The sequence below is a fragment of the Eimeria tenella genome, genomic scaffold, assembly GCF_000499545.2.
Source record: "Eimeria tenella Houghton genomic scaffold, Eth_scaff9, whole genome shotgun sequence".
Lineage (NCBI taxonomy): Eukaryota > Apicomplexa > Conoidasida > Eucoccidiorida > Eimeriidae > Eimeria > Eimeria tenella.
The window spans coordinates 344,664-357,725 of record NW_013543465.1 but is presented as its reverse complement, the minus strand read 5'-3'; the positions used below and the strand labels follow the sequence as shown (position 1 = coordinate 357,725).

The window sequence follows — 13,062 nt, the reverse complement described above, 5'->3', positions numbered from 1 at the left end:
CGGCGCAGTGGCCGCTGCTGCCGCTCCAGTGCCTTTCGCAGCAGTGGCGAGCTGCAGCAGCATCAGCAGCAGCAGCAGCACTGAAACTTTTGAGTTTCTTTATATTTAGCACTAAAACACCTTTTCAACTGCAGCAGAGCTGGCAGGAGCAGCAGCCGTGGCAGCAGCGGTATCTCCAGCCGGCGGAGTGAGGCATATGACGGGCAGCAGCAGCAGCAGCGGCAGCAGCAGCAGCAGCAACGGCAGCAACGGCGGAAATACATGATTGTAACACTTCCTTACATGTAGCGGGGACACTTAGATTTCCCCCCGCTGCTGTTCCTGTCGCCTGCTCGCAAGAACCGCAGCAGCAGCAGCAGCAGCAAGCAGCAGCAGCAAGCATAGCCATGTCTGTGCAGCCTGCAGCAGCGCAGCAGGCCTCACAGCTGAACACGCAGCAGCAGCAGCAGTGTAAACGCAACAGGTAGTCGCAGTGTCATCGGAAACGCCCCAGAAATCCGCTGCCTGCTGCTCAGCAGCAGCAGCAGCAACAACGCCGGCAGCTGCTGCTGCTGCAGCGGCAGGACTAGCGGCTGCAGCAGCAGCAACGGCAAAACCGCAGCAGCAGCTGCAGCAGCCATTATAGACTTGCAGCCAAGATGGGGATCTTCAGATCCGAGGTAGGAACCGCAAGGAGCAGATAGTGTGTGCAAATAGATAGCCGTTGAGCCGAGCGCGGTTTGGGGTTTAGGGTTTAGGGTTTAGGCTTTAGGGTTTGGGGTTCGTGGGTGCGTACAGCGAATGAGGTTAGGCACCCTGGTGCTGCCTCAGGAGGGGGCGAGGGATTTCATCACCGCCATCGGAACCGCCGTAAAAGTGCAAATTCAAGACGTAAGGGTTTAGAGTTTAGGGTTTAGGGTTTAGGGTTAGGGTTTAGGGTAAGGGTTTAGGGTTTAGAGTTGAAGGTTTCAATCAGCCTATCCTATGCGCGCACCACTAGGCGTTGCCCCTAGCACCTCGGGAGCTTGCCTTCGCAGCAGCAACAGCAGCAACAGCAGCAGCAACAGCAACAGCAACAGCAGCAACAGCAACAGCAGCAGCAGCAACAGCAGCAGCAGCAGCAGCAACAGCAACAACAACAGCAGCAACAGCAGCAGCAGCAATAGCAGCAGCAGCGGCAGCAACAACAGCAACAGCAGCAGCAGCAGTAGCAGCAGGGTTTGTGCGTGTGCTGCAGATGAACGGCCACAGCCTGTGCCGGGGGTACCGCCGGCAGCTGCAGCGGCTGGAAGAGCTGGAGAGGATGCTGCGTTATTTGAAAGAGAAAATAGAAGAAATATCTGGAGTTAAATTAATTCAGCTTTCTGAAAGAGAAAATAGAAGAAATATCTGGAGTTAAATTAATTCAGCTTTCTCATGACTTGGACAGAGCAGCAGACGCAGCAGCAGCAGCAGCAGCAGCAGCAGTCCACAGCAGCGCCGCTGCAGCAGACCCCCGCGACGTCGAGGCCGGCGGCGGACCCGCAGCAGCAGCAGCAGCAGCAGCAGCAGCAGCAGCAGCCAAGCCCCAGGTGTATGTACTCGACAAAGTAGAAGACATGCTCAATAAGGTGTACGGACAGTTCCTCAGATTTGCCCAAAACAATGAAGACCTCAAGAGGGAGAAAATCGCCGCTGTAAGCCCTAAACCCTAAACCCTAAACCGTACAAGCCCCAGCTCCTCTGCTCTTGCTTCCGCCCGTGCTGCTGCAGCTGCTGCTGTTGTTGCTGCTGCGCGCTGTCTTCGTGGGGTTTACATCAGCTGCAGCACTGCAAGAAACAGCAAAAGCAGCTGCCAGTCAGCCGAACATTTGGCTGTTGCTGCTGCTGCCCCTTGACGCTGCTGCTGCTGCTGCTGCTGCTGCTGTAGCTGCTGCTGCTGTAGCTGCTGCTGCTGCTGCTGTGCTGCGCTTCAGGAAGAGGAGCTGGCGGTGGTTTCATTTGCTGCCTCACAGCTGAGGTCTTCGCTTCGTTCCCCGTGGCGACTTGATCCCGGGTCAGCAGCAGCAGCAGCTGCAGCAGCAGCAGCAGCTGCTGCTGAGGATGTTGAAATAGCAGCTACTAGCGCCTGCAGCAGCAGCAACACGCTGCAGCAGCAGCAGCAGCAGCAGCAGCAAACCAACACTCCCAGAGCAGTCGCAGCTGACTCCCACGCGCGGTACACAGCCACTGTTGCTGCTGCTGCTCGTGCGCAACAGCTGCTGCTGCTGCTGCTGCAGGTGCACGCCGAGTCTTTTAGCCATCAGTTCCCCGGCTTGAGGCCGAGGGTTTAGGGTTTAGGGTTTAGGGTTTACGGTTCGGTGGCGTGAGCGGAAGCGAGCTAGAAACCAAACAAAATGCGCGCGGTCTATAGACAGCTGCTTGCTGCTGCTCTGCTGCTGCTCGCTTTGGGGTGTATGTACAGCTCGTCTTCAGCGCGCCGCCGGCGGCCGACGCAGCTGAGCAGCAGCAGCAGCAGCAGCAGCAGCTTGCAGACGGAGCTGCAGCAGCAGGAGCAGCAGCAAAACTTTCCCTACTCTGCTTCCAGGCGCCTTTTGGGCACTGGGGGTTTTCCTTTAGAAAACGCAGACATCAGCAACTTGGTCTTTTCTTCTGTCGCGGGAATCATCTTTGCAAAAGACCAGGTAAACCCTAAACCCTAAACCCTAGCTGCGGGCCCACGCCGCGGGGTCGGATGGCGGCGGTTGGGTGCAGCTTGGAGGCGCATGCAGAACTGTAGCACTCTCACGATGCAGGGGGTTTCGGGTTTAGGGTTTAGGGTTTAGGGTTTAGGGTTTAGGGTTTTCCGCAGGAGCGGTTTGCACGGGCCATGTTTCGCTCGACGCGTGGGAATGCATTTACACATTTCAAAAGATTAGATGAGGAAGAACTTGCGACCCACGTAAACCCTAAACCCTAATCCCTAAGCTATAAACCCTAAACCCTGAGCGCTTAATCCAACAGGGTGTAGGTCTGTGCATGGGCGCAGTGAAGGTCAGGAGCAAACGGCTCAGGCGCTAGGGTTTAGGGTTTAGGGTTTAGGGTTTAGGGTTTAGGGTTTGGGGCTTTGCTGAGCAGCCGAATTCGTCGGAGCCCAAGTCTTTATTCGTAACTTATTTCCAGGGTGCAGCAACTGGGTCTGCCTTTATGGAGAAGGTAAACCCTAAACGCCTGAAAACCCTAGAGCGTTGGAAACCCCAAACCCTCACAAACCCTAAACCCTCAAACGCGTAAACCCTTGCGACCCCTTTCCAGCCGCACAAACCCCACCCCGCGACAAAACAAGCACCAAACCCCAAGGGAACTTGAGAATTCTTCAAACCCCAGTTGTCCCTTAGGGCCTAGGGTTAGGGTTTAGGGTTTAGGGTTTAGGGTTTAGGGTTTAGGGTTTAGGGTTTTGCGCAGGTGAAGTGCGTGTGTTCGGCGATGGGGGCGCGCACGTACGCGTGGCCGCACAGCGGCGAAGAGGCGCAGCAGCGGCAGCTGCAGCTGCAGCAGTTGCTGCGGGACAAAGCAGCAGCAGCAGCAGCATATGAGCAGTACTTTTTGAACGAAGTAGGAGTGTTTTTGGAGTCCGTGCCTGCGGTAAACCTGCCGCTGGTTCCTGCTGCTGCTGCAGCAGCAGCAGCAGCAGCGGCGGCGCCCGGCGACCGCAGCGCAGCAGCAGCAGCAGCAGCAGCAGCAGCAGCAGGCCTCCGCCGCCGCCCCCTCATCACCGAGCTGCAGCGCTTCGTCTTTAGAGAACGAGCTGTATATACAACTCTCAATCTTTTTGCTTTTTCTGATGCAACTCTTCAAGCAGATTGTTGGTTTCCAGAAAGCCACGAGGCCGCCTTTCGACAGACCCTCGCGCAAGTCGCGGCCGAAAAGGTCCGAGGGTTTAGGGTTTAGGGTTTGGGGTTTAGGGTTTGGGGTTTGGGGTTTAGGGTGTGGGGTTTGGGGTTTAGGGTTTGGAGTTTAGGGTTTGGGGTTTAGGGTTTAGGGTTTGGGGTTTGGAGGCATTCGTCTTTTTTGTAGGTTAGTGGTGGTTTGTGAGTGGTAGTGGGGTTTGTTTCTGGTGTGAGTGCGCATTTGCCGCGCCTCAGGGTTTAGGGTTTAGGGTTTAGGGTTTGTAAGCCTTCGATTATGCCCCAAATCGTAGCTCCTGGTTGCTGATGACGCGTGAATGTGAGCAGCTGCTGCACACGGCTAAACCCTCGGGAGCGTTCCCGCTCCCGCGGGTTCAGGCTTAGGGTTTAGGGTTTAGGGTTTAGGGTTTGGGGTTTGCGCGCAGAGCACTTCGGCGTTTTTGCTGGTGCACGGGGGCTGCGTGGTTTCGGCTCCGACATATTTTCGAGTTTGCAGCTTCATGAGTCCTTTTCAAAACTTAGTTGAAACTTACGGAGTTGCAAACTACAGAGAGTTAAATGCTGCAGTGTTTGCTGCTGCTGTTTTTCCCTTTCTCTTTGGAATTATGTTTGGAGACGTGGGCCACGGGCTGCTGCTGCTGGCCCTTGCTGCTGCACTTTGCTGCTGCAGCAGCAGCAGCAGCAAAGTCTTCACCGACGAACTCCTGCGCCTCCTCTTCGACGCCCGGTCCGCCTTTTCTCTTTTATTTATTTCTTTTTTATTTTTTAATTTTGTTCCTTTTTTGTTTCTTTTTTGTCTTTTTTGTTTCTGTTTATTTCTTTTCTTTTTATTTCTTTTGTTTCCTTTTTGTTTCCTTTTTGCCCCCTTTTTGTTTCTTTTTTATTTCCCTTTTGTCTTCTTTAGTTCCTTTTATCTCTTTCTTGCTTCTTTTTTGTTTCCTTTTTTCTTTTTTGTTTCTTTTTTGTTTATTTTTTCATTCCTTTTCTCCTCTTAATTGTCCTCTCTCTATGTTTCTTTTTGTCTCTTTTTCAATTCTTTTAGACATTTTAGTAAACCCCTTTTTGTCTCCCCTTTGTCTCTTTTTAAGCTCCTTTTCGTCTCTTTTTAGATTCCTTTTCATCTCTTTTTTAATTCTTTTTTGTCTCCTTTTTGCCTCTTATGCGTCCCTTTTTTAATTCCCTCTTATCTCTTTTTGTTTTTTTTTGTCTCCTTTTTGGTATTTTTTGGATTCATTTTTCTCCCCTTTTTAGTTCCTTTTTGTCTTTTATTTGTCTCTTTTCAAATTTCTTTTTGACTTCTTTTTCATTTTCATGTTTCCCTGCCTTTCGAATTTAAATTCAAAAGGACAACTCTTTTAAAGTTCCTTTTAAGTTCTTTCTGAATTCGTTTTAAAGTACTTCAATTCTTTTAAATTCTTTTAAATTCTTCTAAATTCTGCCTGAATTCTATTTAAATTCTATTTAAATTCTTTTTAAATTCTTCTAATTTCTTTTTCTTTTCTGCAGCCACCTTTTGCTGCTAATGGCTTTACACTCCATCTTCGCCGGCTGTATGTACAACGAAGTCTTTAGCATGGGTCTAAATCTCTTTAATTCCCGTTGGTACCATTTGGGGGCCCCCCCTGGGGGCCCCCCTGGGAGCCCCTTGGGGGGCCCCCCCGGGGGCCCCCACGAGGGCCCCTTGGGGGCCCCCCAGGAGGGTCACCCGGGGGGTCACCTGGGGGGCCCCGTGGAGGGCCACCTGGGGGCCCCCTTAGGGGGATCCCCTGGGGGCCCCCCGGGGGTTCCCCCGGGGCCCCTTTTCCAGTCAAGAGAGGGGCCCTATCCGTTTGGGGTTGATCCTGCGTGGAGAGGAGCTTCGAATGAACTGCTGTTTCTAAATTCACTCAAGATGAAGTTTGCTGTTATCGTGAGCGCCTGCTGCTGCTGCCGCTGCTGCTGCTGCTGCTGCTTTGCTGCTGCTGCTGCTCTCTTTGCTGCTGCTAAATTTGTTGCTGACAACTGTGCTGCTGCAGTCTGCCTGTGCTGGTGTTGCTGCTGTCAATGCTGCTGCTGCTGCAGTCTGCTGCTGTTGCTGCTGCTGCTGCAGGTGGGGTTTCTGCACATGTGTCTGGGGCTGTTTCTGGCGGTGCTGAACTGCGTGGAGTTTCGGGACTGGCGGAATTTGCTGCTGGTGGTTTTGCCGCAGTTTTTGTTTTTTGTTTGCCTTGTGGGGTTTTTGTGTTTTTTAATTGTTTTAAAATGGATAGCTCCTTCGCAACTTTACAACAAACCCTCCCTCATTGCAGTCCTCATTGACTTCCTCCTCGCAGCAAACCCTAGCAGCAGCAGCGAGCTCAAACTCTTCGACCAACAGCCCCAAGTTGAACGCGTAAACCCTAAACCCTAAACCCTGCTTAGCAGCGAGCCGTGCTTTGCCGTGACGCACCAGGTTGCCCGCCAACGACAATCTCTTGTCTGCAGCCTGGGGTTCAACCCGCCGCTGCTGCTGCTATTGCTGCTGCTGCTGTTATTGCTGCTGCTGCTGCAGGTGCTGCGTCTGGTGATGCTGCTATGCCTCCCTGTGATGTTTTTGGGGAAGCCGCTGTTTGAGGTGTACGTACGGCGGAAGAAAAGACCGCCTCCAGGATTTCAGTCTTTGAATAGTTTGGAGTCGAGTTCGATTCAACTACAGCCGCTGCAGCAGCAGCCGCTGCAGCAGCAGCAGCAGCAGCAGCAGGTGGAGCTGGGCTGCGCTGCAGCGGCGCAGCGGGAGCTGGAGCTGCCGGGGTCGTTCTCGGGAACGCGGGCTCGTGGGCGCGTGGGACTTGGTGCAGCAGCAGCAGCAGCAGCGCCGCCCCCCCCCGCAGCAGCAGCAGCAGCAGCAGCAGAGGATGAGCTGGCGCAGCTGTGGCTGCACACTTTGGTGGAAGCTATTGAGTTCGTGCTCGGCACTGTCAGCAACACAGCTTCTTACTTAAGGCTCTGGGCCCTTTCTCTCGCCCACCAGCAGCTCGCCCTCGTCTTCTTCGACAAGACTGTGGGCGCGGCTTTTCTCCCGGGCCAAACCGTCACGCAAATGGCCTTCAAGGTCCGCAGTTAGCTAGCTAGCTAGCTAGCTGGCTAGCTGGCTAGCTGGGCAGCTAGCTGGCTAGCTAGCCAGCTGCCTGGCTGGATAGCTCGCTGCATGGCAAGGGCCAGGGAGCGCGCTGGCTCTGCAGCTAGCCAGCTAGATGGGTAGCTAGCCAGCTGGCTAGACACACAGCTATCTAGCCAGATGTTCTGCCCGCTAGCCAGACAGCTGGCTAGCTAGCCTGCTGGCGAGCGAGATAGCGATACAGATAGCTAGCGAGACAGACAGCTAGCGAGACAGTCAGCTAGCTAGCTAGCTAGCTAGCTGGCTAGCTCGCCAGCTAGCCAGGTAGCCAGCTAGGTCGCGAATAGCTCGCCAGCCAGCTAGCTGGCAGTTAGGCGGCTAGCTGAGAATTGACGTAGGCCGCCGGAGCTGCTGAGCCAGCTAACCAAGTCGGTAGCTAGCTAGCCAGCTAGCCAAGCAGTTAAATAACTGGCTAGCAAGCCCCCCAAGCAGGCTAGGGCCTCGCTAGCCAGGGACAGCTAATTAACTAACTAGCTCGCTAGCTAGCTAGCTAGCTAGCCAGGTAGCTAGCTAGGGGGCGCAAATGAGCTGTCCCTAAGTGAGAGGATAAAAAGGACTTGCTGCTGCTGCTTATGCTGCTGTGCTCCTGCTGCTGTGCTGCTGCAGCTGGTTTTCCTGTTTCCCATTTTCTTTTGCGTCACTGTTTTCGTCATGGTGGCAATGGAGGCCCTCGAGTGCTTCCTGCATGCGCTGAGGCTGCAGTGGTTCGTCAGGGTTTAGGGTTTAGGGTTTGGGGTTTGGGGTTTGCTGCCTGCGGGGGTGCAGGGCCTGCGGGGTTCGGGCTTGACTTGTGTGCTGCGCACTAGGGTTTAGGGTTTAGGGCCAAGCGTTTTGCTGCCAGTGATGCAGGCTCCACAGTGTTTCTGTGGTTGAAACGAGGGTTTAGGGTTTAGGGTTTAGGGTATAGGGTTTGGGGCGCATGTGGTTTCAGGGTGGAGTTCCAAAACAAGTTTTACAAAGGAGACGGAGTGGCGTTTCAGCCCTTAGATTTAAACAGCCTCCCTGAGGACTCGTAGAGCTAGCTAGCTGCCTAGCTAGCTAGCTAGCTAGCTAGCTGCTTAGCTACCCAGCTAGCTAGGTAGCTAGCTAGCTGCTTAGCTGGCTCAGCCAGCTACTGCCTAGCTAGCTCAGCTAGCTAGCTAGCTAGCTGCCTAGCTAGCTCAGCTAGCTAGCTAGCTAGCTAGCTGCTTAGCTGGCTGGCCATTTAGCTTGCTGGCTAGCTGGCCTGCACACACATTAGCGCGACAAGTGTTTCTGGGGGGCGCTGCGCCCTTTACCCAGGGCTGGCCAGCTAGCTAGACAGCTAGCTAGCCAGCCGGCTAGCCAGCTGGCTAGCCAGCCAGCTAGCTAGCCAGGTGGCTAGTAGCTGTCTACGTAGACTGAAACCGCGTCGGCTAGCTAGCTAGCTAGCCAGCTGGCTAGCCAGCTGGCTAGCTAGCCTGCCAGCTAGCTAGCTAGCTAGCTAGCTGCGTGGTTCGCCACGGCCAGTGCGCTGGCTAGCTGGCTAGCTGCCCCAGTATTTGAATTAGCGGCAGCTAAAACTGTTCTTACTTTCTCAGCTGTGTCCCCGGCAGGGACAACAAAGTCTAAACCCTAAACCCTCGCTTTATTTTTTCCTATACCCTCGCTTTATTTTTTCCTAACCCCTCGATTTATTTTTTCTTAAATCCTCGACTTACCTTAATGCTAAGCCGTCGATTTATTTCTTCCTAAACCCTCGATTTATTTACTTCCAAAACCCTCGATTTAATTACTTCCTAAACCCTCGGTTTATTTACTTCCAAAACTCCCGATTTAATTAATTTAATTGCTCTTTAAACCCTCGATTTAATTACTTTTTAAACCCTCGGTTTAATTACTTTCTAAACCCTCGATTTAATTACCTTTTTAAACCCTCGATTTAATTACTTTTTAAACCCTCGATTTAATTACTTTTTAAACCCTTGATTTATTTCCTTCTTTTTCTCTTTTCGTTTTATCCGCCAGTTCACTCGGCCTTGGCGGGTGTACATACACCTGGACTCTCGCCAAACTAGCGACCGAGCGTCTATACAGCCGATTTACGCTTTTCAGCGTGTTTAGAGTTTAGGGTTTAGGGTTTAGGGTTTTAGTGGTTAGTGTTTAGGTAGTTTTTAGAGTTTAGGGTTTAGGGTTTAAGGTATGGGGTTTGATTTTACTAATTTTATTCTCTTTTATTTATTAAGTTGCTAAATAAGCATTTAATTCATTAGTAGGGTTTAGGGTTTAGGGTTTAGGGTTTCAGGCGAGGGCCACGGCGCCGGCTGGGGAGGCCAGCCCATAGGGGTGGTGCTGGTCTCAGTCGCATCTGAGGCTTCTTGAGTTGAAAAAAATAATTAATTTAATTCATTTAATTAATTATTTTCATTTTAATTTATTTTTATGTTTTTAAAGAAGAAGGAAGGACTCGCGTTCTGAGATCAGGGTTTCAAATCGTGAAGGTTTGCTGGGGTGACCTGCTTTCAATCTCGCGCGGGGCAGCCTAGGGTTTAGGGTTTAGGGTTTAGGGTTTAGGGTTTAGAGGGGTTGAAAAGAAGTCAAAATGGGCTCTTTTGGAGTCAGCGACATCCAGGCACTGGCAGATCTGTTCTGTCCAGACACCGCGAAGCAAGGTCACCTCGGGGGGCCCCAAACCCTAAACCCTAAACCGTCGCCGCCAACAGAGAAGTACAAAAGCAAAGCAAAACCCAATGTTAAAGTGAAGGCGAAGGTTAGCTGCTGCCTGGAAAGGGCTTAGGGTTTAGGGTTTAGAACCAGTGGGGAAAGTTCAGCGGCAGCGACTCAGCTAAACCTAAACCGTGCACACTGCACAAGCTTTAGGGTTTAGGGTTTAGGGTTTAGGGTTTAGAATTTTGCAGGTAGGCCAAAAGGAAGAGTTTGATATTTGGAAAGAAAAAGACCTCGTTCAAGGGGCCACCTTCAAGCAGCTGAGAGACAATAGGACGGAGCCCAGATATGAAGTAAACCCTAAACCCTAAACCCTAAACCCTAAGAAACCAAACCCTCGCCGCGCCCCTGGCACTAATTGCCCTAGAGGTTTAGCTTAACCCTACAAGGGTTTTCTAAACCCCCAGACATTTTCTTAACCCTTTAGCAACAGTGCGAAACCCCAAACTCTAGAACCTAAACCTTTATCCCCAAGATCTAAATCCTAAACCGTAGGATCTAAACCCTAAACCCTCGAGGGTTTGCAGGTTTTATTCTCTCAAAAAGTTGGCGCGGAAGATGTCTATCTGGGGCTGAGCGACAAAGACCCTACGACAGACCAGTGTGAAACCCTGCTGGTTAAAGTAAACCCTAAACCCTAAACGCTAAACCCTAAACCTTAAACCCTTGCTGCGTTTCAGGTTTTCAGGGCGGAGGACCTGGGGTTTAGGGTTTGGGTCTAGGGTTTGCGCTGCTCCTCAGGTGTTTTTGCCGGGAGCTGCATATTCTCAGATATCCCTGGAGGCAAACCCTAAACCCTAGAAAACCCTACACCCTAAACCGTAGACCCTAAACCCTAGGCCCTAAACCCTAGGCGCTAAACCCTAGGCCCTAAACCCTCAGCCCTGGGCCCCAGACAAACCCTAGTAGCCCTGCCTGAACACGACATAGCCTTCACATCTAGGGTGTAGCGTTCAGGGTTTAGGGTTTAGGGTTTAGGGTTTAGGGTTTAGGGTTTGTGCAGACGCTGGAAGACCGGCTGGTGGTGGATTCTCCTCAACACCATTTAAACCTCCCTTTGCCGTACGCAGGTAAAAAGCTGAAAACTGGAAAAGTAGAAATTAAATTAAATTATAATAAATAAAAAAGTAAATAAATGAAAATAAATTAAATTGAGTAAATTAAATGAAAATGAATTTAGAATGAAGGCTTACTTTTATTTATATTATTCAGCAACGCACATCACTGCGAAAGTTGAAACAAAGCCTATAATATAAACCCCGAGGCGCGAACCCAAAGTATCCAAACCCTAAACCCTAAACCCTAAACCCTAAACCCTAAACCCTAAACCCTAAACCCTAAACCCTTAGCCGCGAATCTTGAAGACCTGCTGTTTGTGCTGCAGTAAACTCAGAAGCAGGAAGCTGCAAATGGATATCAGGGACAAATTCTCTAGTTCTCAGAGTACAAACCCTCAAACCCTTAGTCCTTGTCCTAAACCCTAAACCCTAAACCCCTTGCCACAGAACACGCCAGACGTAAAGTTTAGGGTTTAGGGTTTAGGGTTTCAGGGTTGAGGGTTTAGGGTTTGCGATGTGGGCGTCAACTCCTCAGCTGCCAATTAAACGCAAAATAGAATACATCCAGATGTAACCAGGCCGACTACAGTTGCCGCCCACCTAGCTAGCTAGCTAGCTAGCTACCTCGCTAGCTAGCTAGCCAGCTACCTCGCTAGCTAGCAAGCTAGCTAGCTAGCTGGCTAGCTATCTCGCTAGCTAGCCACTTTACTAGCTAGCTGCCTCGATAGCTAGCTACATCGCCTTGCTATCAAGCTAGCTGGCGAGCTGGCTAGCTAGCTAGCTAGCTAGATGAGCACGCCAGCCAGCAGCCCATCCAGCTAGCTAGCTAGAGAGACGGCCAGGCACCGGCTAGCCAGCTAGCTGCCTGCCAGCTTCGCTACCAGCTAGCCACGCGGCTGCTCAGCCCGCGGAACCGCTAGCTAGCTAGCTAGCCAGCTAGCTGGCTAGCCAGCTAGCTGGCTAGCCAGCTGGCCAGTTGACAATGTGGGTGGCTAGCTGTTTGGCCAGCGAGCTAAAAATGGCTAGCTAGCTAGCCAGGCGGGAAGACCAGCTAGTTAGCTGGTTGGGAAGCAGCTATGTTGTGAGCTGTAACCCTGAACCCTAAACCCTGGAGCCTCGCTGCTGTTTTAAACGATAGAGTAAAGGTAACCTTGTTCAGGGCTGCCGAACCCGTTCCTAAACCCTAAAACAGGGTTTAGTGGTAAGGGTTTGGCGGATGACGAAAACCAAGTTCTGCTGCGCGAGGTGTACGTACACCCCGCGCCGTTGAAGCCCTCGGTCGGCCGCTGTACATTGAGGGGTGGATTTGTTCCACACATTGAGCTACCCCACATTACTGGGGTCTCAGCTAGCTAGCTAGCTAGCTAGCTAGCTAGCTGGCTAGCTGGCTAGCTAGCTGGGGCCGCGGCCAGGGAGGTAGCCACGCAGGCAGGAGACTTGCGCGCCCAAGGGGCAGCTAGCTGTCTGGCTGGCTCTGAAGTGGCTAGCCAGCCGTGCGGCTTTCAGACAGCTAGCCAGGCCTGCTGCCAGCTAGCTGTTGGGCTAGCTAGCTGGCTGGCTAGCTAGCTAGCTGGCGAAACACACGGAGAGTCCTCGCCAGCCGTTGCGAGCTGCGGTTGCTGCAGCCTGGAGAGTCCGCCGCTGGCGAGGCAGCTGTACGTACACCCGGCGAGGAGTCAGGTACCTGCTGCTGCTGCTGCTGCTGCTGCTGCTGCTGCTGGGTGTGCCGCTGCGTCCGCTGCCGCTGCGAGCGGCGCTGCCGCTGCTGCTGCTGCTGCTGCTGCGCTGCTGCTGCGCGCGTCGGAGCTGGGGGACAAGAGACAAAACTTGGGCGCTCGCAGCCCTTCCGGTGTCTGTACAGCTGCAGCAAAGCAGCCAGCCACCGGTGCTGCTGCATGCACCAGTGCATGCGCGTCTGTGGCCACTTGCCAGTGCAGCAGCGAAGTGCAACTTGGCGGCCAGGAGGCGCGAGTTGGGGCTTTGCATGCATGAACTTGCGCATGCATTGCAACAGCTTTGCATTCCCCGAAGAAATGCATTTCTTTGGAACTATAAAAGTGCGACAGAAAGCGCGGGAGGCGCGCGCGGCGAGTCGCGCGCGCGGCGAGTCCGCAGGTGTCTGTACACCTGGGAGCTCTGGGCACGAGACCTGCTGCCGTGACACGAACGGGGTGTACGTACACCCCACGGGGTGTACGTACACCCCACACCCACTGCAGAATACATTACGTGGAGGCACACTTCCACATGAACGTATTGGCTTCTGCGGTGTACAGACAGCCGGCGGGCGCTCCGTGGCGGCGCTGGGGTGTACACACACCTCGGCCTGGAGCTGCAG

At 52.7% G+C, this 13,062-nt stretch overlaps 2 protein-coding genes across 2 annotated transcripts; both read left to right on the top strand.

The window, feature by feature from the left end:
• Positions 1 to 638: 638 nt before the first annotated feature.
• Positions 639 to 6,927, top strand: ETH_00008780 (vacuolar proton-translocating ATPase subunit, putative; the record flags this gene model as incomplete). The annotated part of the gene is made up of 13 exons (XM_013378568.1): positions 639 to 659; positions 778 to 870; positions 1,217 to 1,324; positions 1,389 to 1,655; positions 1,935 to 2,176; positions 2,423 to 2,642; positions 2,810 to 2,899; positions 3,076 to 3,153; positions 3,403 to 3,867; positions 4,271 to 4,572; positions 5,352 to 5,754; positions 5,935 to 6,216; positions 6,376 to 6,927. 13 exons carry the CDS (start codon positions 639 to 641, stop codon positions 6,925 to 6,927), a joined length of 3,123 nt encoding a protein of 1,040 aa, XP_013234022.1.
• Positions 6,928 to 9,541: 2,614 nt separating this feature from the next.
• ETH_00008775 (sarcoma antigen NY-SAR-97, putative) lies at positions 9,542 to 11,298 on the top strand (the record flags this gene model as incomplete). The annotated part of the gene is made up of 5 exons (XM_013378567.1): positions 9,542 to 9,709; positions 9,858 to 9,959; positions 10,194 to 10,289; positions 10,670 to 10,728; positions 11,217 to 11,298. 5 exons carry the CDS (start codon positions 9,542 to 9,544, stop codon positions 11,296 to 11,298), a joined length of 507 nt encoding a protein of 168 aa, XP_013234021.1.
• Positions 11,299 to 13,062: the final 1,764 nt, after the last annotated feature.